Source organism: Osmerus mordax, chromosome 26 (genome assembly GCF_038355195.1).
Source record: "Osmerus mordax isolate fOsmMor3 chromosome 26, fOsmMor3.pri, whole genome shotgun sequence".
Taxonomy (NCBI): domain Eukaryota; kingdom Metazoa; phylum Chordata; class Actinopteri; order Osmeriformes; family Osmeridae; genus Osmerus; species Osmerus mordax.
The window spans coordinates 456,714-484,213 of NC_090075.1; the positions used below are offsets into that span (position 1 = coordinate 456,714).

A 27,500-nucleotide genomic window follows, 5' to 3' on the forward strand; every position below is an offset into this window, starting at 1 on the left:
TAAAAAAAGGGTGTGAAGCAACAAAAATAATTTATTGGCTTCTTGAAAAGAAGAAATGTTTAATAACATTGGCAGTTGCTGCACGTGTTTCTTGAGGACTCTCAGAGCTGGGACAGGGGGGAGGAGGAGGTGTTGTCCTGGGGGAGGAGGAGCAGGGTCCCCAGGGGCTGGGAGGAGAAGGAGCCCTGACTGTACACCACCTGACCTCTCACGATGGTGGCACACACCTCCCCTCGCAGCCTCCGGCCCAGGTAGGGGGTCAGCTGGAGGAAGAGAGGAAGAGAGGCAGAGAGAGAGAAAGAGAGGGGGAAGACATCAAGAGGGAAGGGGGAGACAGAGAGAGAAAGTAGAGTTTGCAGTGTAATACCAGTGTAAAAACTGTGTAATACCAGTGTAAAAATGCAAATGTATGTGATTACCTTATTCTTGTGGTGAATTCCATCTTCTTTTATCTGCGCCCATGAAACATATATATTAAAATAACACTTTGTGTTATGTCTGCAGAAACTTTTGTGCCCCCCCCCCCCCTCAACCACAAATCCCTCAAAGAGAGAAGCCAAGTACACTAGATACTTACCTCAAACTCCTTCTCAGGGTCCCAGATCACCAGGTCGCCATCATGACCAGGAACGAGGCTGCCCTTTCTGTTGTCAAGGCGACAGAGCTGGGCAGTGCTGCGGCAGAGGAGCCTCACCACGTCCAGCAGGGTGAAGCCCCTCACCCGCGCCGCGGTCCAGAACAGAGGCAGACCTGGGGGGCACGGAGGGGCCAGGAAGGAGAGAGAGATGGAGGACAGAGATGGAGGAGAGAGAAGGAGGGAGAGATGGAGGAGAGAGATGGAGGAGAGAGATGGAGGTGAGAGATGGAGGAGAGAGAAGGAGGGAGAGATGGAGGAGAGAGATGGAGGAGAGAGATGGAGGAGAGAGAAGGAGGGAGAGATGGAGGAGAGAGATGGAGGAGAGAGATGGAGGAGAGAGATGGAGGTGAGAGATGGAGGAGAGAGATGGAGGAGAGAGAAGGAGGGAGAGATGGAGGAGAGAGATGGAGGAGAGAGATGGAGGAGAGAGATGGAGGAGAGAGATGGAGGAGAGAGATGGAGGTGAGAGATGGAGGAGAGAGATGGAGGGACAGATGGAGGTGAGAGATGTACGTGGCATTGGATTAAAGCTTCTACTAAATTAGTAAAAATGTAAATGTACACTCATGAAGTCCTAGGAAGTAACATGAAGAGGCAGAACTATGGTTTTACAGTAACATCTAACCAGGTGAAAATCTTAGCACAACTTTTAGATAAGGGACCCAAGTCTGAAAGATATAGTAACAATGGGCTAGCCTTCAGTATCTTCCACAGTATGTGTGCTGTATGACTCTAGAAATTCTGTATGATTCAATTGGCCCAGTTTGCGCTTGCGTCAGAGCAGAGACTTTGACCTGACCCCTACGCAGACATCAGCAGTAAATAATTAGACCGTCGTGTAAACTCGGCTCCCAGCTTGTTTAACTTCCTGTGAACTTTGTTCAGGACCAGCAGGCAAGTCAGAGCTGCTCTAGACACAGACTCTGCCTGGGTCACTGACGGAAGACAGGCAGACAGACAGACAGACAGACAGACAGACAGACAGACAGACAGACAGACAGACAGGCAGACAGGCAGACAGGCAGGCAGGCAGGCAGGCAGCAGAGTGGGGGGTTACCAAACTGCAGTGAGGAGATGCCCCCCCAGGCCTGCGTGAAGTCCCCGCTGTCCAGCCTCTTCAGGTCCGGGGTGCAGGGCGAGTGGTCCGACACCACCATGTCGATCTCCCCGTCCTTCACCGCCGACCACAGCTGCTCCTGCAGGCCACGGCACAGAGAGGTCAAAGGTCAGCAGAAGTACGACCCTGTCAGCCATGACACAAGTCTGCTGTAAGACCTGTGCTGATCTGCACACCTGGTTGACTGGAAAACTCTCACACAGGATGATTGAAACTGCCCATCATCAGATCAGAGGGGTTAGTACCAGTGAAGAGTTCCTCATAATAAAATAAACTGCAAATGTTTACTCCTCGACAGGTCTGCAAACACCTTTGTAAACCGAGATTTGTTAAAACGTTTGTTAACCGAGACCGTAGGTCTTATATACAGCGTTTGCTGTATATAAGAAAGCCAGTTGCTGACTTTATGTTGGATTGAATCTCTTCTCAGGGAGAAAGGGAGGAGAGGGGGGGGTCCTGTCGTTACCTGAGCACTGTAAAGCTCCCCCACACGCCCCGCTCCCAGGCGTACCTGATTGGCCAGGCCCCGGATGGGGGGGCAGCACTTGAACTGGGTGGCCCCGGGGGGTATGTCCTCCGCGGCCAGGCTGAGGTAGTGGTGGGTGGTCTCCACAGTGAGGGGGGCTCCAGCCTGGCGTGCGGCCCGGATCAGAGCCAGGGGCTGGGCCGAGGAAAGGTGCACGATGTGGCAACGCACCCTGCAGGGGACCAGGGGGACCAAGGGTCAGGGTTAGATCACTGAGGCCCAGAGGAGACACAGAGGGAGCAGTTTGGGGGGGTCTCCACCTCCAGAGGCTATGGGAGGTGAACATGGTCAACGTCCAGTCACATGACAGCAGAAGTCTAGAAGATTCTAGAGTCTACATGTAGTCAGGAGGGTCTTACTGGTACTGCAGGCAGAGCTCTGTGACGGTGCGGATGGCTTCCAGCTCCATCACATCTGGTCTGGAGCTCAGGAAGGTGGTGTACTCACGGGGGTCTGGCCCCTCCTCTGCCCCCCCCGCCTCCTCCTCCCCCGCCTCCTCCTCCCCCGCCTCCCCCTGCTCTGTCGGCTCCACAGCTGTCTCAGCATGGAACTGTGGTGGGGCAGCAGAACACGTCATAATGTCGCTTACACACTGAGAACGCACACTGCACTTCTTACTGCGCTCTTTTCTACTTGTTTCGTGTTATGTTGTCTGTCGCGATGACGGTGTATTGTACGGTTGCAGATTTGTCTGTTGTGGTGAATAGACTGGGTGTGGTGCGAGGGGGCTACCAGGAGCACAGTGCCTGTGCCCTGCAGTTGCTGCATGGCCCTGTGCAGGTCTCTCTCCTCCACGTGGGGGAACTCCTCCACCCCGCTGGGGATCAGGAAGCACTTGAAGCCCGCCACGCCCGCCTGGATCAGAGGCCGCAGCTCCCGCTGAGAAGCATTCATACGTACGCACAGATATACAAAAATATGTAAGTATATACAGTACATACATACATGTATCCATACATACATACATTCATGATATTAACTGTGAATTTGTCATTATGCTTTCACATTGAAACCCAACAGAAGTAGTTGAGGAAGGCTTTTATACTACAGCTACTGAAGACAAGTTTACATTAGCCCCTCCAGTAGGACACGGCAGGTTACCTGGTTGCCAGGGACAACGCCTCCCCAGAAGGCTGTGTCCACAAAACACTGCCCTTCAGCCACCCGCGTCTTCTCACGGAAGTTGTCAAGGGTGGTGGTGGGAGGGATGCTGTTGCTACGGGGACAGGGTTAGGGTAAGAACCTGAAAATGGATACTGCCCATCGCATATATAATATTTATTCAACTTTTTTGGGTTTTTGTTAAAAATGAGTTGTCATGCATAAAGCACATCCACGATCAGCATCATGACTAACATTGTTCCTAACATAGCAACCTCTGCGTCTTCTTTGAAAATGATATTTACACAAGGTAATCTTCAAAAAACATTACGTAATGTTTACCATGCTCCCTGACCCCTGACCCCAGTGGGGGTGTGACCCAGACTCACAGGGGCATGTCCACGATGGTGGTGACCCCCCCAGCGGCAGCGGCTCGTGTGGCCGTCCAAAACCCCTCCCAGGAGGCGCGGCCTGGCTCGTTCACGTGCACGTGGGCGTCCACGATGCCCGGCATGACCAGGCTGTCCCCCACGTCCACCACCTGCAGACCCAGGACATCACAACAGCTCTCCAGCCCTGCTCCTCGAGAGATACCTCCTGTAGGTTTCCCCTCTGACCCCAGTTTTAACAGTAATTATTCAGCTTGTCAACCAGCTAATTATCAAAATCTGCTGAGCTAAATTAGAGCTCTCCAAGAACTGGACTGAACACCTTCAGGGACTTGTAACCTGTTAATAACTATAGACACCTTTTGAAAAGGTCTACTTCTGAAGTATAGATAAAATACATGAGTTTCTAAACCCTTTAAGGATCTGTGACACCATTAATTTCAGCTCTTATTTAGCATCAAACTCTACATGACAAGCTAAATAAAACAAAGTTTGTTTTGAAGGGCAGGCGAGTCCTCTCTTTCTCCAGCAGGGGGCGTGTGCAGCCCAGGAGACAGAGGGCCTACCTGGCAGGCAGGGTCCAGGGCGGGGCAAGGGTTTGGAAGAATGGCATGGATCTTCCCCTCCTTCAGAACCACAACAGCAGGAAGGATATGATCACCCACAAGCACCCTGCTGCTTCTCACGGCTCTCACTGTGTCTCCGGGCTGCATGCTCCTGTCTGGGGGGCTGGAGGACAGCTGAACAGACCTGCTCCTGTTCCCTTGTGCTCAAAGAGGCTCAGCTGTTCGGTGGGTCAGTGCTCTATGGTTGAAGCTCCGCCTCTCTAAATGGTCTTGCGTAACATTATGGCTTCTTTAAAAACATGCCTGTTGACTCTTGGTCTTTACACCCGATCACTGCATGCTAGCAGCGAGAAGAAGTTGATAGTCTTTATTCTTAGACCTGACAGGTAAATCAGCAGTTAAACTTCCTGATTGCCTTGTTATGGTTCATCATGTGTCCATCAGCTAATGTAAATCATATTTTTAACTGCTTCCATTCCCTGGAGCCCAGGTGTGGAGGGGAGACGGCCTGTCCTGGAGCCCAGGTGTGGAGGGGAGACAGCCTGTCCTGGAGCCCAGGTGTGGAGGGGAGACGGCCTGTCCTGGAGCCCAGGTGTGGAGAGGAGACAGCCTGTCCTGGAGCCCAGGTGTGGAGAGGAGACAGCCTGTCCTGGAGCCCAGGTGTGGAGAGGAGACAGCCTGTCCTGGAGCCCAGGTGTGGAGAGGAGACAGCCTGCATCTCTTTAAGAAAACATGTCAAGACTTGCAGCAACAACTCACTGAACCCATCAATAATTCAGCTCTCTGTGCCATAAACTCAGAAACACAGGAAAGGAGAGGAGGGGATAGGAGAGGATGGAGGAAAAGAGGAAAGGATGGGATAGGAGGGAAATAATATGTGAGGAGAGGAAAGGAGGAAGGAAAAGGAGAAGGCGAGGAGGGAGGAGAGGAGTGAGGAGAGGGGGAGAGGAGAGGAGAGGAGAGGAGGGAGGAGAGGAGGGAGGAGAGGAGGGAGGAGAGGACTGCTCAGACCCAACTTAACGACTTCTCTTCCTGTCTTCCTCTCCTCCCGTCTGTCTTCCTGTCTTCCTCTCCTCCCGTCTGTCTTCCTGTCTTCCTCTCCTCCCGTCTGTCTTCCTGTCTTCCTCTCCTCCCGTCTGTCTTCCTGTCTTCCTCTCCTCCCGTCTGTCTTCCTGTAATCCGTATTCCCCTTTCATCCTCCACTACAACAGAACATCTGACATTCTATCCCACATGCCAGACAGAGCCCTCTATAACAGTTTATATGTTTTCTAGACACCAGTGACCTATTCCCAGACACATCGACTATTAGAACGGTAAACACATAAAGAATCATGTCACATGGTTTGTGATGTTGTGAGGGGACTTGATAGAGCTTGTCGTTTACTGGCTGTAAGATCATTTTACATACATTGTCTCCATGGACACTACCCTAGCTCCATATAGACACCCTGCTGAATTAAAGAAAGCTCTTGCATCAGACACAGGGAGGAAACAGTATGAGTCAGAGAGAGAGAGAAGAGGGCAATAGGAATAGTAATAGAGGGAGAGAGAGAATAGAAAGATAGAGAGAGAGAGAGAGAGAGAGAGAGAGGGAGGGAAGGAAGGAGGCAGAGAGGAAGGAAGGAGGCAGAGAGGAAGGGAGGGAGGGAGGCAGAGAGGGAGAGGGGGAGAGACCAGTAGCTACCCTGGCCGCAGTGAAGCTATGCCGAGAAGGTCAGTGTTCTGCATTGTGTTTCAGGAGGGGTGTAACCTGAGCCCTCTCCTGCCCGCTCATAGAAGCTTCCAGAGCACTCACACACACAGGCCTCCAGCCTCCAACCTCCACCCTCCAGCCTCTATTGTGAGTAAAGCTCATTCACAATAGACTGTACATAGGCCAAGTTCCATCTACACAAATAACACAATATCATTCCAGTGTTTGCTACAGTACAGTGAGTATGTGAGATGTGCTGGTCTGTCCAGCTACAGTGTTTACCCAGGCCTCAACAGGAATACGGTGATACTGTGATCTCATAGGCCACTAATAAACTTACAGTGTACATATTGAATTTAAAAAAATTATATCCAATTAAATCTCTGTTTTCTTATAAAAGGATGTCGTTTTGATAAAGACCCCGTGGCGTTGTGTCTGGCTGAGACCAGCTGGCTCAATGAGGAAGTGCTGAGTGTGATGTCACTCTGCACTGAGCGTGTCACAGGGGATGACTTGCAGAAGCCTGAGAGGAGAGAGGGATTTTCTCGATCACAATATTTTGTATTAAATATAATCCTCTTGAACACCCCCCCCCCCCCCCCCCCTCACACTGTGGGACGTGGAGTAAAAAGGGACTGTCTCTATCAAAAGCCCACGAATATGATCACATGACATCCCAGACTTCATCCTGGTGTATGAGTTTCCTCACACTTCCTTATACCACTTCCCAGTCAGAATTCAGGTCCACTTCCTGCTTCCCAGTCAGAGCTCAGGTCCACTTCCTGCTTCCCAGTCAGAACTCAGGTCCACTTCCGGAATGGGCCTACGAAGCCAACAGCATGAATCAGCCAATGATTAATTTGGCAATATGCGCTTGGGTCTTTAAGGGCCAGTTGATTATATCCTGAATCCAAGACACAAGATCTGGGCTCCTGTGATTTATTATGGTCTGGCAGGGCCCGGTGGTCTCTAACGGTTTCCATGGTACCGAGAGCAGCTTTGTGTCTCTGGGCCTTACAGAGGTAAGTCCAGAAGTGATCTACTAAAGCAGAATTCAAGCAGATGTATTGCTGAATTTTCTAACTAAGGTGATCTCTAAGCATATTAGTTATATGTAATTTTCCTTCTGTATTTCTCACGTGCTGCTCTACAGGCAGATGGGCCCAGTTCCTTCAGAGAACGCTGGTCTGAGAGCTGTTTTGTGTGTGAGTATTATTCCCCTGAGGACACTAATCTCTTGCTCTCCCTCTTGCTCTCTGTCACTGCCTGGCTGGCAAACTCATCCCCTCCCCCTCCCCTTCCTTCTCCTGCCCTCTCCTACTCTCTCCCTCTCTCTCTCCCTCTCTCTCTCTCTCTCTCTCTCTCTCTCTCTCTCTCTCTCTCTCTCTCTCTCTCTCTCTCTCTCTCTCTCTCTCTCTCTCTCTCTCTCTGTCTCTCGGCTGCTGCATCGATGCTGCTACCTCCCTAAGTGGTGATGTCACCGGCTCATTCCGGCTCAGCATCCTCACCACAGGCAGAGACAACAGAGCCATTTTGGCTTTCCGGCTGGTGGAATGCGCAGGGAGTTCTGTTTGATATCCAGATCCGCTCCGGGGCAGGGCTGAGAAGGGCATCTGTCTACTAAGATTCCGGTCGGAGCCGTTTCCCGGGTCTTCCAGCTCGGAGGAGGGGAGCGCGGCAGCGACTGAGGCGGAGACAAGACTAGGAGGACCGGGAGCAGACAGGGGAGCTAGCGGGCTCTAAACAGGTACAACGGGCTTTATCATCACCAGATATATGACAGTAGTAAGAGCTCGTCTGTTTTCGGTCTCCATTGTCCTGGTGATAATGCAGTTTTAATGAGACAGCGTTTGTTTGTTCGGTGCTGGGTCTCCTGGGAGGGAGTCGCTATGAGGGTGCGGCTACTGAGAAGATGTCAACATTTCACAGCCTGTCTGAAGGGTTGAAAACAGGAGGTTTAAAATGTCTGTGACAGCTAAATTCTCAAAGAGATGCTATCAAATTGATTGACCTTTTGGGTTGTTTGCCAGTGTTAGTAGAAAGGTAGAAAGAAATTTGCGCTGTCATCACTGGGTAGTTAAAGGCAGGTAAAGTGGACTAGACATCTGACAGCAAGCGATAACCTTAAGATTACAGCTCGTTTATATGTTTCCCAACATAGCAAGGACAGATGTCAATTGGAAAATATTTTCTAAACAAATCGAAACATCAAAGGCAATTGGGAATAATGTCATCTAAATGATGGACCTACTTTTACTCAGGAAACAAGCACCGTTCCTTAAAACCGCACATTTCATATCTCGGATAGGAAGAACGCCTAGGTAGGCCTACCTGACGTTCTCTTATTAACGGTGTTAAGTAGAATCTCCGCCAACATACACGAATGAGACTTCCCAAATGCCAGAGAAATAATGAACAATTCGGTAGATGACGAAACAACCGAACTATAGAGGCATGTTTTTATTGACGGTAAACCGAGACCCTCTCACCTGACGTGCTTGACCTGACGACTAGCAACGCAGCATTTACATCTAAAACGGCGACCACTCATATCTCCATAATGAGGTTCATGCTCTACTGTCCGACAAATGGAGGCCCGTTTTGTATAAATTCCTCCAACCTAAATCCAATTGTGACATGGCCTAATGTTTTCACACAAGTTAAAAGTCACATGACCGCAATTAATGTAATAATTTCGACATGAGTAACTGAGACATATTATTGCAGGCCAGGCTTCATCAAGGTCCTTTCAACGTGATCCAACAAAATAATTCTGGCGTTTGGTCATACCTGTCATTAGGTCAGTATATTACAGAAGAACTAGCATAAGAATAAAACAAACCTGATCTCCATCTATCAATATCTGCCCTTTTGTAGCCTATATTTGATACTGGCTTCTGTACAGATAATGTACCTGCATGGAGAGAAATGAATGTGATTTGACTATTTCTGACATTGATGAGTCATTGGTCGTCCTACCAGGCCACCCCCATTACAATTACGATTTAATGACGCATTTAGGCTCCTCCGACAAACAGCATGAATGTGACAGAGAGCTGTCGGACTCTTCAGCAGCCTGTCCTGCTGAGGCGTCGGGCCGCGTCGACTCCGGGCCCCGGGCAGGGCTCTGTGTTATTGGACCAGAGTAATCCCAGGAAGCGGCCAACGTTTAGCTGCGGCCGCACTTCTTTTGTTCCTGCCAGGCTGCCCTGCCCTCCTGCTGCCTGCACTGGCTGACCATGCAGGCTCTATTCAGCCCACACACACACAGGATCATCTACTGTAGGCTGGAACCAGACACACCAAACTCACTCCGACAAACTCTATTATACTGAAATACATAGCGTATTATTGTGGTTGGGTGATGAAATGTTTGTCAGGGAGTTTGTTGTTTGACTTGATATCAGCAGTTCTGGGCTGTTTCTTTCAAACCGATTTATAGATAGGAGAGGATATGATTAGTGTCCATGGATTCAGTTGCTATGGGAATGAGTAGGCCTACTTTGAGAGCCATCGGTTCCTTCACTAAAGTAATGTAATTTACGATGCTTTCTCCTTGGTAATGACTTCCTGAATCAATACTTGAGTTGGCTTATTAAAACGGAGACACAGAGTTACACCAAGATGACCTGGGAGTCAGCGCTCAAGGTCAACTTCGTTGTCGAAAAACAGAAATGCAAATATAACAATCGTGTCCTGGGGGTATAGAATCACAAATGTACAAAACATGTCCTCATAACAATGACTTGATGATTAGATGACTTGATGAATTAACGACTGTTACTGTACTAACAGACTGAGGCAGACGTGTTTTTAAAATCAAACCAAAATCAATGTTCCTGTCAGTCCTGAGAAGAGCTGTTACTGTGTGTTGATGGGTTGGGATGCTCAACTGAGCATTGCGTGTGTTCTGCAGGTGAGGGCGTGGTTTGGCCCAGGTGTGAGAGGGGCAGAGGGGAGCGAGGAAGGCTTTAGGATGGCGGGGGCGTCGGTCAAGGTGGCGGTGAGGGTTCGACCCTTCAACTCCAGAGAGATGGCCAAGGACAGCAGGTGCATCATCCAGATGTCCGGGAACACAACCAGTAAGTACTGTAACCAGCCTGCTTGGGGGGGGGGGGATAGGCCTGTAAGAGTTACAGGATAACCACTCTACTTCACACTAGACCACACCACTGTTTATCCCACCTCCACACAGAGATTGCTAGGATGTTCATCTCCTGTGTGTCTGGCTGTGTTTTCATGTTTTTACATGCTTCTCAGAGCAGCTTGTATCAGCAGAGTGAGTCGGCAGCCATTTTGTCCTGTTGTTAGTGTATGGCTCTGCATGCAGCCAGTGGACTGGACCGGAACTGGAGCAAATCTGACCTGACGGGTCATTCAGTCACATTCTCTGGATTTTTTGGTAACTCCAAAGGGTTAGGGTTAGGGCTAGGGCTAGGTTTAGGAGTTTTTGTGTTGTGTTGAATCATCCTGGATGGACAGTATTGGTCTATCTATACTTCCTCCAAATTGATTTGAAAGGTTTGAAAGTCTCCAAACTTCCTACCATGGATGCGTTAACCTACACTGCTTGGTAAGTGTGTGTTTCTGTATGTGTGTGTGTGAGTGTGTGAACAACATGCTGTATTTGTCTCCTCTGTTGCGTGGGTGCCCTTGCTCCTTGGAATGTCAGTCTGTGTCGTGAGGAGACTACAGGCAGATAGGATATCTAGCCTGCTTTGCAAGGTAAAGCCATTGGTCAATAATGAATGAGGCTTCCTAAAATATTTACAGTTTGGCCTAATTTAGCCTTCTCTCTCTCCCCTCTGAGCTTATGGTTGACTGGAGACAAAAAGAGTTGCCTTTTTAGAAAAAAACTTGTTGACATCTAGATTCAGTTTTATATGCTGCAGCTGTATCAGTCCACATATACACACACACACACACACATTTTACATTTAGCAGACGCTCTTATCCAGAGCGACTTACAGTAAGTACAGGGACATTCCCCCGAGGCAGGTAGGGTGAAGTGCCTTGCCCAAGGACACAACGTCATTTGGTTGGCATAGCCGGGAATCAAACTAGCAACCTTCTGATTACTAGCCCGATTCCCTCACCGCTCAGCCACCTGACTCCCACACACACACATAGGAGGAGCACAGGTCTGTTAGTGCTTCTGATAGGATGCTCAGACTCTTTCAAGCCCATAGACAACCGTGAACAGCCCCCAGACATCACAGATGCACCGTGAGCAGCCCCCAGATATCACAGATGCACCGTGAGCAGCCCCCAGACATCACAGATGCACCGTGAGCAGCCCCCAGACATCACAGATGCATGCCTCTCCCCCCTCCTGACGAGCCAACACACACATGCCTACACACACACACAACACTTATTCATTCCCTTGTCGGTTGTCTCAGGACTGAGGAGTGTAAGGAGGCTGTTTGCTGGCTGTGTGCTGGCTGTGTTCAGGCTGTGTGCTGGCTGTGTGCAGGCTGTTTGCTGGCTGTGTGTAGGCTGTGTGCTGGCTGTGTGCAGGCTGTTTGCTGGCTGTGTGCAGGCTGTTTGCTGGCTGTGTGTAGGCTGTGTGCTGGCTGTGTGCAGGCTGTTTGCTGGCTGTGTGCAGGCTGTTTGCTGGCTGTGTGCAGGCTGTGTGCAGGCTGTGTGCTGGCTGTTCACTGGCTGTGTGCAGGCTGTGTGCTGGCTGTGTGCAGGCTGTGTTCAGGCTGTGTGCAGGCTGTGTTCAGGCTGTGTGCAGGCTGTGTGCTGGCTGTGTGCTGGCTGTGTGCTGGCTGTGTTCAGGCTGTGTGCTGGCTGTGTGCAGGCTGTGTGCAGGCTGTGTGCAGGCTGTGTGCAGGCTGTGTGCTGGCTGTGTGCTGGCTGTGTGCAGGCTGTGTGCAGGCTGTGTGCAGGCTGTGTGCAGGCTGTTTGCTGGCTGTATGCTGGCTGTGTGTCTGCAGCACTCTACCTTCAGAACGCCCTTGAAAGGCTTCCTGACTGAAGTGTAACTCTGGGAGCCTATCTTAGTTTGTAATCTGCATGAAGACTGAGACCAGAGAGTCATGCTGAGTTGGAGAGTTGGACTTCACAGAGCACAGTACCTCACTAGCAACATCACGATAAGATGATGTTTAATGATGTTTATCTTCCCTGCAGCCTTGGAGGGTGTTTAATATACATTTACATTTAGCAGACGCTTTTATCCAAAGCGACTTCCAAGGAAGAGCTTTACAAAAGTGCATTGGTCACTGATCATAACAACGAGATAGCCCCAAACATTGCGGGTAGCCAAAACATGAAGCATACATTGTGAAAAAACAAATAATATAAATATATATATACAGACTCTGCTCAGGTCACAAAGCTCTGTAGAACCTGAAACACCTGAAACACCTGAGCACTGGGACATACCTCACCTTCAGCATCAGAGTACAGCAGTTGTAATGTTAGTGTAGAGCTATTTGAGGCAGTGTTGAGGCAGTGCCATGCGGAGACAGTGTTGAGGCAGTGCCATGTAGAGGCAGTTTTGAGGAAGTGTTGAGGCAGTGCCATGCGGAGGCAGTGTTGAGGCAGTGCCATGCAGAGGCAGTGTTGAGGCATTACCATGCGGAGGCAGTGTTGAGGCAGTGCCATGCAGAGGCAGTTTTGAGGCAGTGTTGAGGCATTGCCATGCAGAGGCAGTGTTGAGGCAGTGTTGAGGCAGTGCCATGCGGAGGCAGTGTCAGATTGGTAGTTGTGTTGCAGCACAGATGGTGAGTTCAGCTGAGGTGAGTTTAGTTCCGAAGGCTGTGAGATAATAAATTTCAAACACAACATTACCTGGGAGAACATTAGGTTTGTGGCCGAGGCCCTTCTAAGCACCACCGGACAGCACTGGGCTCACATAGACACAACCAGCTCCTTCATCATCCCATGTGTGCCGGGGAAAATACTGTCAGCCAGTTTCAGCAAGTTAGATTGAGTTTCCTTCTTAAGCAGTGAATCATCCAGGCCGTAGCAGGCTGGTAGATGAATTCGTCCAGGACCAGACAGGAGAGAGATGGATGCCTGCCAGCCTGGGGTGTTCATCTGAGGCTGCAGCCCTGCAGCACAGCAGCCCTGCAGCCCTGCAGCACAGCCTCCTCATAGCATTGCTTTGGCCCGGGAAGATGGGGCTCTGTGGTGGGGGGTGGGGGGGGGTGATGTCATGAATACCCCGAGGTAGCAGTGTCTGAATAGGCCTGGGGCCTAGAGGGGTTTAAATGGAGCCTTGTTTGTGGGTGTCTGTGACAGAGAGGAAGTAAGGAGGGGGGTGAGATGGTGGGTGTGGGGGTGCTTTTGTGTTCCTCCCCCCTCCCGCCTCCCTCCCCCCTCTTCATTCTCCTCTTCCATCAGCCCGTCAGCAGCTTGGTTCCCACAGCAGGAGAATGGAGCGGAGAGTGACAGGCCTGGCTGGAGGGCAGCAGGGTGGAGGGGCCGAGGGGCCGAGGGAGGAGAACCTGGTGGAGAGACGGGAGAAAATAGATGTTTTGTCTGCTTATTATCCTCTCAGTGAGCAGGGGTGATAGGCTGCATACATCTCCATGCATCTCATTTAGGTCTGACAGCTTCATGGCCTGCTGCTGTAATTAGCTGTCAGGAACGGGGTGCTCCTCTTTGTGTGATTGGTCAGTGAGTCATGCAGGTGCTGAAGGAGTGGTCACGGTTCAGCTGTTACTATGCCTGCAGACAGGGCAGGGCAGCAGGAAGGGGCGGAGCCATGCCCTCCAGAGAGAGTCTGACCCCTCAGCATCACTGGCTGCTTTGAGAGATGAGTGTCCATGACGTGGCATAAGACAGACTGAAAGAGATTGGTGTGTGTCTGTGTGTGTGAGTGTGTGTGTGTGTGTGTGTGTGTGTGAGAGAAGGTGCGACAGTGTGACGTGGTGTACACATACAGCCGGGAAGGAGCAAACAGCACCTGCTGTCAGAACTAAAAGGAGGTTTTATTAGAAGCTGTCTAATTAAGTTGGCCCTGTCATACCCAGACCTGGCGCCATCTAGAAACTCAACAGCTCACAATTACCCAGACAGCCCCTGGAATACAGGGACATAGTGACCTTTTGTCAACACACACACACACACACACACAAACGACTTGTGCGGATCATTGATTGAGCCAAATGTGATTAAAAACCTGCTCTGCTGGAACACTGGAATAATAAGTATGGTTCTCCTCATCTCCGCTTCTCCTCACCTCCTCACCTCTTCTCGTCTTATCCTCTCCTCTTCTCCTTTCTCCTCATCTCCTCTCCTCTTCTCCTCTTTTCCTTTCTCCTCTCCTCTTCTCTTTTCTCCTCTCCTTTCCTCCTCTTCTCCTCTTCTCCTCATCTCCTCACCTCTTCTCCTCCTCTCCTCTTCTCCTCTCCTCACCTCCTCTCCTCTTCTCCTTTCTCCTCTCTTCTCCTTTCTCCTCTCCTCTACTCTCCTCTTCTCCTCATCTCCTCACCTCTTCTCCTCATCTCTTCTCCTTTCTCCTCTCCTCTTCTCCTCTCCTCCTCTCCTTATCTCCTCTCCTCCTCTCCTCCATCACATCAGTTGCTGATGTCATGGCAGTGTCTAACAGGCCTCATGTTTGTGTGTGGGGTTTGGAACATCCCCGCTCTATCAGAGAGGAGAGGACAGAACAGGGAGACTGTGTTTCTAGGTGACGGTGGGACGGCTTCTGTGTCTCTGAGGACAAGATACAGAAGCCGAATGAAGAGTGTGAGGGGATTACCCACAAGGACCACTTCGCTTGTGACTGGAGCTGGAGCGTGTTGTTTACCCAGGGAGAATTCAGGGCCAGGTTCTACGTGGGGCTAGCTAGGGGCAGGGCTAGTTTCTAAGTGGGGCTAGCGAGGGGCAGGGCTAGTTTCTAAGTAGGGCTAGCTAGGGGCAGGGCTAGGTTCTACGTGGGGCTAGCTAGGGGCAGGGCTAGGTTCTACGTGGGGCTAGCTAGGGGCAGGGCTAGGTTCTAAGTAGGGCTAGCTAGGGGCAGGGCTAGGTTCTAAGTGGGGCTAGCTAGGGGCAGGGCTATGTTCTAAGTAGGGCTAGCTAGGGGCAGGGCTAGGTTCTAAGTGGGGCTAGCTAGGGGCAGGGCTATGTTCTAAGTGGGGCTAGCTAGGGGCAGGGCTATGTTCTAAGTAGGGCTAGCTAGGGGCAGGGCTAGGTTCTAAGTAGGGCTAGCTAGGGGCAGGGCTAGGTTCTAAGTGGGGCTAGCTAGGGGCAGGGCTAGGTTCTAAGTAGGGCTAGCTAGGGGCAGGGCTAGGTTCTAAGTGGGGCTAGCTAGGGGCAGGGCTATGTTCTAAATGGGGCTAGCTAGGGGCAGGGCTAGGTTCTAAGTGGGGCTAGCTAGGGGCAGGGCTATGTTCTAAGTGGGGCTAGCTAGGGGCAGGGCTAGGTTCTACGTGGGGCTAGCTAGGGGCAGGGCTAGGTTCTAAGTAGGGCTAGCTAGGGGCAGGGCTAGGTTCTAAGTGGGGCTAGCGAGGGGCAGGGCTAGTTTCTAAGTGGGGCTAGCTAGGGGCAGGGCTAGGTTCTAAGTGGGGCTAGCTAGGGGCAGGGCCAGGTTCTAAGTGGGGCTAGCTAGGGGCAGGGCTAGTTTCTAAGTGGGGCTAGCTAGGGGCAGGGCCAGGTTCTAAGTGGGGCTAGCTAGGGGCAGGGCTAGTTTCTAAGTGGGGCTAGCTAGGGGCAGGGCTAGGTTCTAAGTGGGGCTAGCTAGGGGCAGGGCTAGTTTCTAAGTGGGGCTAGCTAGGGGCAGGGCTAGGTTCTAAGTGGGGCTAGCGAGGGGCAGGGCTAGTTTCTAAGTGGGGCTAGCTAGGGGCAGGGCTAGGTTCTAAGTGGGGCTAGCTAGGGGCAGGGCCAGGTTCTAAGTGGGGCTAGCGAGGGGCAGGGCTAGGTTCTAAGTGGGGCTAGGGGCTGATGAAATATTGACACCCTGTCACAGGTACTCCCTCAGATCAGCTGTTGTGCTCCACCCGGCTCCGCCGCCCATCCCATCCCAGTTTCCACCCCAAGGGCAACACGAAACCTTCAGGGTGCCTAGCAACGGACGGCTCTTCAGTTGTAGTCATACCCACACACATCTTCTGCTCTCTCTCTCACACACACACTTACTACACACACTTACTACACACACTTACTCCCCTCACACACTTTACTTAGTTCCCTCTGTCTACTCAGCAGGGTTATAATGGGCAGTGCTGCCCTCGGGGCCTCTTCCATGCTCGGACTGTTGGAGGGATGGAGAGAGAGACATAGAAAGACAGAGAGAGAGAGTAACATACATATACTGTACAGCAGTAATGTACAGCAGAAGGTCAAGGATCAGAATTCTCCAGTGTTTTGGTGGTTCTGAGATGAACTCTGCTGCCTGTCTGTGGGTCATCTCCTCCTGCCTGTCTGTGGGTCATCTCCTCCTGCCTGTCTGTGGGTCATCTCCTCCCGCTTGTCTGTGGGTCATCTCCTCCTGCCTGTCTGTGGGTCATCTCCTCCTGCCTGTCTGTGGGTCATCTCCTCCTGCCTGTCTGTGGGTCATCTCCTCCTGCCTGTCTGTGGGTCATCTCCTCCTGCCTGTCTATGGGTCATCTCCTCCTGCCTGTCTGTGGGTCATCTCCTCCTGCCTGTCTGTGGGTCATCTCCTCCTGCCTGTCTGTGGGTCATCTCCTCCTGCCTGTCTATGGGTCATCTCCTCCTGCCTGTCTGTGGGTCATCTCCTCCTGCCTGTCTGTGGGTCATCTCCTCCTGCCTGTCTGTGGGTCATCTCCTCCTGCCTGGAATTGGAACCCAGCACAGGAAATTCTGCTCATTGGTTACTGGCCCTCAGGGAAAACATATCGCCCTCGCCTCTTTCATAGATCTAATTTCACCAGATCGATCCTTTTGAGATTAACCCCTCCTCCTCCTTCCCTCCTCATCTCTCCTTCTCCCTTTTTAAGTGCTGTCATGACATGAAATCATCAATGTAATCACAAACATGGGCTAGTAGAGGAAGCTACAAGCCTGTGGAAGGATCGGAGTGCTTAATTATTTTTGTGGTTCTGTATGTTTAAGGTTGTTCTCCTCTTCTTTTCTTCTCCTCTCCTCCCCTCTCCTCCTCTCCCCTCCTCTGTCTTCTCTCCTCCTCCTCTTCTCTCCTCCTCTCTCCTCCTCTCTGCTCCTCGTCTCTACCCTGGTGTGTGTGGGGCTTGGCGTTGCCTCCTGCTCAGAGTGGGACGTGAGGTGACTCAACTCAACCACAAGTCACATACAGTACGACCTGATGTCACTCAGAAACAGAGAGAAGAGAGGAAGTGATGACAAAGAGAGAGAGAGAGAGGGGTGGTGGGGGAGAGAGAGCCGGGGGAGGGAAAGAGAAAGGGATAGAGAAAGAGGGAAGGAATGGAGGGAGGAGGGAGGGATTAAGAGAGGGAGAGTTAGATGGAGAGAGTAACATAATTGAGTCACTAGATGTTTCTGAACAGATCCATTAAGGAGATGAGATTTTTAGAGCTGCCATGGTGACGCATCGTAGCTGACGTAGCCTGATCAGTCACTGCAGCTCTGATCTGGATGATGTCAGGTCTGATGATGTCATTTGTGTGTAGGTCTGCTGGACTGTCAGAACGTTAAGAAGCTCGCTGATCTTAATGTTTTCCTGAAGTGGGGGGGCTCCTGCTGCTACCTCGCTATCCAAGAACATCAAGCCTAACTTTATTAGTCAAGGCCTTTTTGAAAAGAAATGCTGTTGCCCACAGTTCTCAAAGCTTCACAGATCCAAGCTCAACCCTCCTCCAATCTGTCTGTCTGTCTGTCTGTCTGTCTGTCTGTCTGTCTGTCTGTCTGCCTGTCCATCTACTTACCTGTCTACCTGTCTGAGGGCAGGCAGGTGTGACTTGCCAGGCCAGCCTGTCTGTGTGTCTCCAGACCCAGGGTCAGTGACCCAGGTTGGGTTTCACCCAGAGTATCCCTCCCCTCCCCCTGACCCCTGTCCTGTCTCCTGTCTTTCAGCCATCATCAACCCCAAGCAACCCAAAGAGAACAAGAGCTTCAACTTTGATTACTCCTACTGGTCACACACCACGGTGAGCAAACCTGGACACCTCTCTCCCCTCTGGGCTCCCTACTTCTCGAAGGATAGATATATATTCTGTATGGAATATCAACATGGATAATGGTCTGACTTGTGTCTGTAATTAGTATCTCTAAGTAGTGTCTCTGCTCCCCTGCCTCCCTGCCTCCCTGCCCCCCTGCCTCCCTGCCCCCCTGCCTCCCTGCCTCCCTGCCCCCTGCCTCCCTGCCCCCCTGCCTCCCTGCCTCCCCAGCCGGAGGACCTGAACTACGCCTCGCAGCTGCAGGTGTACCGGGACATCGGGGTGGAGATGCTGCAGCACGCCTTCGAGGGCTACAACGTCTGCATCTTCGCCTACGGCCAGACGGGGGCAGGCAAGAGCTACACCATGATGGGACGCCAGGAGAAGGATCAGGAAGGCATCATCCCTCTGGTACACACACACACACATCATCCCTCTGGTACACACACACACATCATCCCCTGGTACACACACACATCATCCCCCTGGTACACACACACACACCATCCCCCTGGTACACACACACACACATCATCCCTCTGGTACACACACACACACCATCCCTCTGGTACACACACACACACCATCCCCCTGCTACACACACACACACACACATCATCCCCCTGGTACACACACACACACACACCGTCCCCCTGGTACACACACACACACACACACACCATCCCCCTGGTACACTATCTCTCTCAGACCACATTCTCCTGGTACTGTACCCAGATTAGACATAATTTTAGTTCAGAGAATGTAACTGGTTCTTCCTCCCCTCTCTCATCAGTTGTGTGAAGATCTGTTCACCAAGATCAACGGCTGCAACACTGACAACAACTTGTCTTACTCTGTAGAGGTGAGCAGTCTGTCTGTCTGCCTGTCTGTCTGCCTGCCTGTCTGCCTGTCTGTCTGTCGACCTGTCTGTCTGTCTGTCGACCTGTCTGTCTGTCTGTCGACCCGTCTGTCTGAACTCTCCTTAACCACCTGTCGTCCCCCCCCCAGGTGAGCTACATGGAGATCTACTGTGAGCGCGTGCGTGACCTCCTGAATCCCAAGAACAAGGGGAACCTGCGTGTGCGAGAGCACCCCCTGCTGGGACCCTACGTGGAGGACCTGTCCAAGCTGGCTGTCACCTCCTACAACGACATCCAGGACCTCATGGACTCTGGCAACAAGGCCCGGTAGGCCCTCACTCCCCCTGGGTGACGTCACCCCCCCTATCCCCCCCGTCCCCCTGTCCCCCCCCCCTGTCCCTCTCTCACCCCCCCTGGGTGCCCTCACCCCCCCTGTCCCCCCTGTCCTCCTCTCAACCCCCTTGTCCCCCTCTCACCCCCCTTGTCCCCCTCTCAACCCCCTTGTCCCCCTCTCACCCCCCCTGGGTGCCCTGTCCCCCCTGTCCCCCTCTCAGCCCCCTGTTCCCCTCTCACCCCCCCTGTCCCCCTCTCATCCCCCCTGTCCTCCTCTCACCCCCCCTGTCCCCCTCTCATCCCCCCTGTCCTCCTCTCAACCCCCTTGTCCCCCTCTCAACCCCCTTGTCCCCCTCTCACCCCCCCTGGGTGCCCTGTCCCCCCTGTCCCCCCTGTCCTCCTCTCACCCCCCCTGTTCCCCTCTCACCCCCCTGTCCCCCTCTCACCCCCCCTGTCCTCCTCTCACCCCCCCTGTCCCCCCTGTCCTCCTCTCAACCCCCTTGTCCCCCTCTCACCCCCCTTGTCCCCCTCTCAACCCCCTTGTCCCCCTCTCACCCCCCTTGTCCCCCTCTCACCCCCCCTGTCCCCCTCTCACCCCCCTGTCCTCCTCTCACCCCCCCTGTCCTCCTCTCACCCCCCCTGTCCCCCCTGTCCCCCTCTCACAGAATTGTACTGGCACGGAAAGGCCCTGGCCTCAGCTACAGACACACACACAAACACACACAAACACACACACACACACACACACAAACACACACACACAAACACACACACACACACACACACACACATGACAACAGTCGTACAATACAACTATTTTGATTTGTCAAATGTTTGAGTTTAAACTCCAGAGTAAGTCCTGCATTCCCAGAAGGCCTTCTAGGATACCGTGCATGCCTGGCCATGAATGAACAGACTGGATGAATAGAATAATTCTGAACATTTCTCGTGTTCTCATCAGGGGAATTCACCACATGAGAAAATTGGTAATGTAGTACCAGAATATACGGGGTTGAGAGACCAAGCCACTCGTACACCACAGGCCTCGCAGGCCCAGGGTGAAACTATGACACACTCTAGGAAGGTCACGATTCTGCTGTTCTGGGGGGAAAAGATGATGATATCAACTTAAAAGAATCACATTTATTTGAACCTGTGTTATTTTGAAATTCAATAGCATGGTCACACTGGTGTCAGTTTCTTTGTCCTGTCTGCTAAAAGGCACTCATGCCCCTTCCTCTGAGCTGTTTGTTCTTACTGGATGTTAATTCCTCCTCCTGTTTGCTCCCTGCTGCTCACCCCCACATCCTGTCTCATTACCCCCTAACTAACCGGGCTGTTACGCAGCCCAGCTAACAGTTGCTGATGAACCACACCAAATTAGAGTAACGTGCAGTTATGTGTCTGATGAATGTTGTTATCTTAGCTTAAGGGGGAGCACAGTTTTAATTGGCCCTTCTGTTCTTGTCTTCGTGTCATTAATCCAAGCCTTTCATGCCTATTGGTGCAGAATTTGTTGTTGCTAAGTGGATTATAAATGAGTCTTCCCGTGTATTCTGGATATTAAATATGTGTACTCTGTGCAGAAGTGTGGATGAGGGTTGGGATGATGTTAAGGATGATGTCTCTGCTCTCTACAGAACGGTGGCGGCCACCAACATGAACGAGACCAGCAGCCGATCTCATGCTGTCTTCAACATCATCTTCACCCAGAAGCGCCACGACACAGACTCGGACAACACCTCCGAAAAGGTAGAGGGCGCCATCGCAGCCTGAGTCAGCCTGACCGTAACCTCACCCTAACCCTCACCCTAACCCAGGCTGTAGACTCTGTGAGACTGTGAGCGAAACAGGAAGATGTGAGTCTGTACCATTCATCTTTATTGACGTTTCTGTCACAGGTCAGCAAAATCAGCCTGGTGGATCTGGCTGGGAGCGAGAGGGCCGATTCCACTGGAGCTAAAGGGACCAGGCTGAAGGTAAGTCTGCTGTTCTGTATGCTCACTCAGTTTCTACCTTTTACTGAAAAGTGTGTCATGTTCTGATGTCATTCCATTTCCTGTTCTGACAGGAAGGAGCCAACATCAATAAATCTCTGACCACGCTGGGGAAGGTCATCTCTGCCCTGGCTGAAGTGGTACAGATACACGTTTTATTTGCCTAAGTATTCATTTACTATGTTCGTTCTATGAAGTATCAGATGAATATTTTCTGTTTTGTTTTCAGGATTCGGGACCAAACAAGGTACAGTGTTGTCATGGGAACATGAGATGGGCCTGAGTGCTCCCTCGTGTGCTGACCCAGTCACACAGGTGTTCTGACTTCCTGTTCTGACTTCCTGTGCTGACTTCCTGTTTGATTTCTTTACTTCTCAAGCAGAACAAGAAGAAGAAGAAGGTGGAGAGTCACATCCCGTACAGAGACTCTGTCCTGACCTGGCTGCTGAGGGAGAACCTAGGTGTGACTCATCCTCCACCATCTAACCCTGCACATGTGCAGCCTGCTTGCATCCAGCCTGTGTATGGCTACTGCCTGTGTTGACTGGTCTCTTCTCTCCAGGAGGAAACTCTCGCACCGCCATGGTGGCGGCTCTCAGTCCTGCTGACATCAACTATGATGAGACCCTGAGCACACTCAGGTGAAAACAATACTGATGGAACCTCTCTCTCTCTGCCTCTCTCTCTGACTCTATTTCTCTCTCTCTGCCTCTCTCTGCCTCTCTATCTGACTCTATTTCTCTCTCTCTCTGCCTCGCTCTCTGCCTCTATTTCTCTCTCTCTGCCTCTATTTTTCCCACCTCTGCCTCTCTCTCTGCCTCTATTTCTCTCTCTGCCTCTCTGCCTCTATTTCTCTCTCTTTCCGTGTGTCCTCACCCCCCCCCCCCCCCCCCCCCAGACCTGTGTCTGAATGTTGGGCTGAAGGCCAACATCATGTAGACCTCAGTGTTGCGTAACACCAGGAGAAGCTGTGGGCTCTTCAGATCTTCAACAGCTTCTCAGTCAGAACGCTGAGCTCTGTGTTCCTGGAGGTTGCAGTTCTTTGTCTGTGTGTGTAGAGTGTGTAGAGTGTGTGTTGGTTGGTAAGTATGTGTGTGTATTTCTGTGTGTGTGTGTATTTGGTTATCCTTCTCTCCTCCTCTTCCCCGTCTCCCTCCAGGTACGCAGACAGAGCCAAGCAGATCCGCTGCAACGCCGTCATCAACGAGGACCCCAGCAACCGGCTGGTGCGCGAGCTGAAGGAGGAGGTGGGCCGGCTGAGGGACCTGCTGTGCGCCCAGGGCCTGGGAGACATCATCGAGAGTAAGCCCTGCCCACGCCAACGATAACACCATCATCACACACAGGCTGGGAGGATGCAACCTATCACACACAGGCTGGGAGGATGCAACCTATCACACACAGGCTGGGAGGATGCAACCTATCACACACAGGCTGGGAGGATTCAACCTATCACACACAGGCTGGGAGGGTTCAACCTATCACACACAGGCTGGGAGGATGCAACCTATCACACACAGGCTGGGAGGATTCAACCTATCACACACAGGCTGGGAGGATGCAACCTATCACACACAGGCTGGGAGGATGCAACCTATCACACACAGGCTGGGAGGATGCAACCTTCAGCTCCCCTTCACCAGCTCAGCTGGATACAGGACAACCCTGGTGAACACAGACAGCTCTCACTGTCTCACAACCCTGGTGAACACAGACAGCTCTCACTGTCTCACAACCCTGGTGAACACAGACAGCTCTCACTGTCTCACAACCCTGGTGAACACAGACAGCTCTCACTGTCTCACAACCCTGGTGAACACAGACAGCTCTCACTGTCTCACAACCCTGGTGAAAACATTGCCACACTCCCTTCCTTCCTTAGTGTTGAAAGTGTGACCCTGTCTCTCCTCCTGTCTCTCTTCCTCTCTCAGCATACCGAGGGCCCATCGCTGAAATAGCTGGTTTGAAATGTGTGTCTATTTCTCCCCAGTGCTACCCCTGCAGCTAACACTCGCTAACACAAGCTAACATGGCCAACACAGGCTAATTCAGCTAACACAAGCTAACATGGCTAACACAGGCTAATTCAGCTAACACAAGCTAACATGGCTAACACAGGCTAATTCAGCTAACACAAGCTAATATGGCTAACACAGGCTAATTCAGCTAACACAAGCTAACATGGCTAACACAGGCTAATTCAGCTAACATAAGCTAACATGGCTAACACAGGCTAATTCAGCAAACACAAGCTAACTCACTAGCTCCACCATCCTCAGCACCAGGGTACTTCAGCAGTAATGATAGATTATCACAGCAAAGGATAACAAGTATTTCAGTCATTAGTTGACGGTAGATGTCAGCTTGGTTGATCTAAATATATCTGCACTCTAATATATTTGTAACCTTTAACATATATATATAGTTTGTAGGTGGCTTGTGGGTAGTTGGTAACCCAGGTACACAGATAACAAGCCCTGGTGCTGTGGAGAGTTTTTGAGCTCAAAGCTTTGGCTCTGAGGTAATCATGTGATCATACGAGGCAGTAGGTGATCTTGATGTCTCATGTCGCTTGGCAGACAGAGCGTTCCAGAGCGTTCCAGAGCGTTCCAGAGCGTTCCAGAGCGTTCCAGAGCGTTCCAGAGGTCATTACCCCATGCCTCTGATGGTGAAGAGGGCTGTTAGCTCTGAGGAGCTCATCAACGCCAGCTGCTCTCAGATGGATGTCTGGAGTGACAGGCCTGAATGCCATCAGCAGCTGGCTTTAACACTCCCACATCATCTGCTCTGCCCCCTGCTGGCTGTCAGGAGAACTGCACCCCTCTTCTTCCTTCAGTCATGCAGATAGAAGCTCCAACACCATATAACGTTATTGAATCACATGGCCGCTAGCTTGGTTATTACCATGACGTTGGTAATAGTCTCTGCCGGTGACAGCGAGCTTCCATAACGATGTCTCGGTGTAATATCGTGCTCCGGTTTATTGCAAAGACTGTCTTTGTCTTGAGGAAGGTTATTGAAAGCTCAATATTCACACTGCGACACAATTTACAAAAGAATATTTAAAAAGGTCAGGCCAGGACATGAAATCCCCACCCAGTTTCAGTGAAGATCACTGTGAGATTGTGATACTAACTACAGCCAGAACTCCTCCCTGTGTTGGCCCAGATCCTACAATGGTAGCTTTCAAACAGAGACCCACTGCTCTGCCGCAGAATGGATGTGGCTTCTACAGTAATGGATCTGGTAATGCTGGTTTTACAGTAGCTGTCTGGGTGCTTAATGAACATCCAGCAGCTTTCATCTGTAACCTGATCTCAACAGTGCCATCTGAAGCACTGGTCTGTACCATACACCCTGTCCTCTGCCTTAGACACAGTCGTCCATGCTAGAGACATGATAGGAATGACATGTCCATGATGGATAATTCAGGGATGGTTTATTATCTCCAGGACCATGAATGGGCATGATGAGGCAACTTGTCTGGGGTCGAGGTGATTAGGTTTACAGCATGTTGCAGAGACTCCAGACATGGTCGAGTTAGGAGCTAACGCTAACCCTACTGATGATGCTTGCTTGATGCTTGACGGCAGGAGCTGCTCTGTTTCCTCACGGCTTGATTGGCTGTTTCTGCTTCTGCTCCTTCGTCACTGTTCCGCACCCTCGCACGCTGTCCAACTTGAAGTTACGCTTTTGTATTTCAGATCGTTTACAAGCTACATGTCTTCTTTCTCTCTTCTCTCCTTCTCTTCTCTTTTCCTCCTTTTCTGTTTGGTTCACTTACCCCCCCACCCCCCCAACATCTCCCATCCACTTCCTTATACCCCTGGCCCCGCCCCTCCCTGACATTATACCCCTGGCCCCGCCCCTCCCTGACCTTATACCCCTGGCCCTGCCCCTCCCTGACAGACCTGTCCGATTACAAGAACAATAATGATAAAGACCAAGCTGTCAATGAAAGGGGTGATCTCTCCACAGTGACCAATGCCATGACAGGGATGAGTCCATCCCCATCGCTGTCTGCCCTCTCCAGTCGAGCCGGCTCCATCGCCAGCCTCCATGACCGCATCATGTTCAGCCCCGGCAGTGAGGAGGCCATCGAGAGGCTGAAGGTGGGGACAGGACGTCATGCCTCACACACACACACACGCACACACTCACACACACTCACACACACCGCCCTTTCCTGAATACACACATCTTTAGTTAGTAACATAGTTCACACTCTTCTTCAGCAACAAGCTGTGCGTCCTCTCCCTCTCACACACAGTGAGAGTGTGTTTCCTCTGTACAAGGGAAGAACCCAACACACAGCCCTGCTCGTGCTGTTTCATTCATGTCAGTGATCCTGACGTCTCTGAGCAGTACTGTCACAGCACCCTGCTCCCGTCAGGCTGACTGACACAGTTATCTCTGTGGTTCCTCATGCCAGGAAACTGAAAAAATCATTGCTGAGCTCAACGAAACCTGGGAGGAGAAACTGAGGCGGACAGAGGCTATCCGCATGGAGAGGTGAGCCTAACCCTAACCCTATCCGCATGGAGAGGTGAGCCTAACCCTAACCCTGAGCGGCGTCTGGACCAGAGGAACACAGACTACACTACTGACTCGATCAGCACTGAACTGGTCCACCCATCGACTGTGGTTCAGAAGATTGTTTTCTAATTGAATTTGTATTGTATTTGTATCTACTTTTTTACTGGCAGGATTGGAAAAGTCAAAGGGCGAAAACGTGTGTTCAGTCGGATATGTAGTGGAGAGTCTGTAGTAAAGCGACATTGATGTCTGAGATTTGTGTGTGTGTCTGTGTGTGTATGTCTAAGGGAGGCTCTGCTTGCGGAGATGGGCGTGGCCATGCGCGAGGACGGAGGAACAGTGGGTGTGTTCTCTCCCAAGAAGGTAAATCTAGCCAGTCCCACAGGAACAGCTACAGGTGTGTCATTACCTGGTATTCAGGTGCATTTTATTTGCATCTCAGCTGGTAGTCAGAAGGCTGATACATTGGTTTTGTTACCCGTGGTGTAGCAAATCAAATGTACCCAAAAGGTATAACAGTAACGGAGATTAGCAGGTTCAACAGACCCTCTTTCAATCACAGACGTGAATCCCTGCTAGATAAAAATCCTTAACATGAAGTGTTTGTGTTGGTCTGACTGTAAGCATTCCCTGAGGAAGCCGGAGGCTGTGTTTATAGACACTGTGGGCCTGTTCTCCCCTAACGAGGTCTGTGCCACAGCATGTAGCAGTGTTGCTCTCTGAGTGTCTGAACCAACTCCACCTTTCTGATTTTTCTCCCCTTTCCTACTCTACCACATTATTATCATTAACGTATTTTTGATATGTTTCTTATAAAACATGTTGTTTCTAAAGAATATGTTGGATTTAATATTCAAGCATGCAGAACATTTACGCTACACAGTTCTTCTACTGAAATTGAAATGTCAGCTCTTCCTTGATAGCCACGTGTCTATTCAGCGATTCCCAACCTGTGAGCCGCGGCCCACTAGTGGTCCGCTAGGGTACTACAGGTACAGCCGCCAAACCAATGAATACTAAAGTATGAACAAATATCAAAATATTTATATATACTGTTGGCAAACGATTATTACAATTCTTACACATTTTAAAATTACATTTTGCCTTTAATTCATCATGGCTGGTCTATGTATTGTTAAATCATTATTATTGACAGCAAACACAGACCAGGCTGTGGTCTGGGCAAGACAGTGCAGGCATGAAGCACACAGCTGTTTCCTGTTCCTCTGTTTACTGGAGGGCAGTAGAGAGCTGTTTCCTGTTCCTCTGTTTACTGGAGGGCAGTAGAGAGCTGTTTCCTGTTCCTCTGTTTGCTGGAGGGCAGTAGTGTGTTGGATGATGAGGAGAGACATTACAGCCCCAGTAAACATACAGGACAGTTACAAGACACCTGATTCTCTATATCTTCAGGGTATATTTCTGACTTCCGCTGAGTGAATTTCTGTGTGGCTCTATTGGTTTGATCTACGTGTGGGCTGTGTCTGTGTTATACAGGACATGATGTAACATCCTTCTCTGTGTGTTCCAGACTCCACACCTGGTGAACCTGAATGAAGATCCACTGATGTCTGAGTGCCTCCTCTACTACATCAAAGATGGGATTACCAGGTAGGGGAAAAGGATCTGATCCTTATTTATTTACTGTCTCAGTTATTTGTTTGAAGAACTTTTAAATTTGTAATTTATTAATGA

At 50.9% G+C, this 27,500-nt stretch overlaps 2 protein-coding genes across 2 annotated transcripts; one reads left to right on the plus strand and one right to left on the minus strand.

Annotated features, from left to right (window-relative positions):
• Nucleotides 1-39: 39 nt before the first annotated feature.
• zgc:103559 (Allantoinase, mitochondrial) lies at nucleotides 40-4,534 on the minus strand. The gene is made up of 10 exons (XM_067229901.1): nucleotides 4,337-4,534; nucleotides 3,771-3,922; nucleotides 3,382-3,496; nucleotides 3,013-3,159; nucleotides 2,640-2,830; nucleotides 2,266-2,452; nucleotides 1,695-1,833; nucleotides 578-750; nucleotides 420-452; nucleotides 40-263 (listed from the first exon to the last, which is right to left on the minus strand). Exons 1-10 carry the CDS (start codon nucleotides 4,481-4,483, stop codon nucleotides 102-104), a joined length of 1,446 nt encoding a protein of 481 aa, XP_067086002.1. The 5' UTR covers nucleotides 4,484-4,534; the 3' UTR covers nucleotides 40-101.
• Nucleotides 4,535-9,978: 5,444 nt separating this feature from the next.
• LOC136935752 (kinesin-like protein KIF1A) lies at nucleotides 9,979-27,420 on the plus strand. The gene is made up of 17 exons (XM_067229419.1): nucleotides 9,979-10,114; nucleotides 18,000-18,073; nucleotides 18,314-18,493; nucleotides 18,876-18,944; nucleotides 19,091-19,269; nucleotides 20,916-21,027; nucleotides 21,177-21,254; nucleotides 21,347-21,412; nucleotides 21,502-21,519; nucleotides 21,655-21,733; nucleotides 21,835-21,913; nucleotides 22,432-22,574; nucleotides 23,204-23,242; nucleotides 25,182-25,384; nucleotides 25,705-25,784; nucleotides 26,096-26,171; nucleotides 27,337-27,420. The coding sequence occupies exons 1-17, from the start codon at nucleotides 10,009-10,011 to the stop codon at nucleotides 27,418-27,420; spliced, it is 1,665 nt and encodes a 554-aa protein (XP_067085520.1). The 5' UTR covers nucleotides 9,979-10,008.
• Nucleotides 27,421-27,500: the final 80 nt, after the last annotated feature.

What these genes read in the sequence shown, in the direction of transcription:
- zgc:103559 (XM_067229901.1), bottom strand. Translation starts at nt 4,483, where the DNA reads ATGCAGCCCGGAGACACAGTGAGAGCCGTGAGAAGCAGCAGGGTGCTT. An exon ending in GAGCTCTGCCTGCAGTACCA is followed by an intron (nt 2,453 to 2,639) that starts GTAAGACCCTCC and finishes GGTCCCCTGCAG; the next exon opens with GGTGCGTTGCCACATCGTGC. An exon ending in TCCGGGGCCTGGCCAATCAG is followed by an intron (nt 1,834 to 2,265) that starts GTACGCCTGGGA and finishes CGTGGCCTGCAG; the next exon opens with GAGCAGCTGTGGTCGGCGGT.
- LOC136935752 (XM_067229419.1), top strand. Translation starts at nt 10,009, where the DNA reads ATGGCGGGGGCGTCGGTCAAGGTGGCGGTGAGGGTTCGACCCTTCAAC. An exon ending in CGGACAACACCTCCGAAAAG is followed by an intron (nt 21,028 to 21,176) that starts GTAGAGGGCGCC and finishes TTTCTGTCACAG; the next exon opens with GTCAGCAAAATCAGCCTGGT. An exon ending in GAGGCTATCCGCATGGAGAG is followed by an intron (nt 25,785 to 26,095) that starts GTGAGCCTAACC and finishes TGTATGTCTAAG; the next exon opens with GGAGGCTCTGCTTGCGGAGA.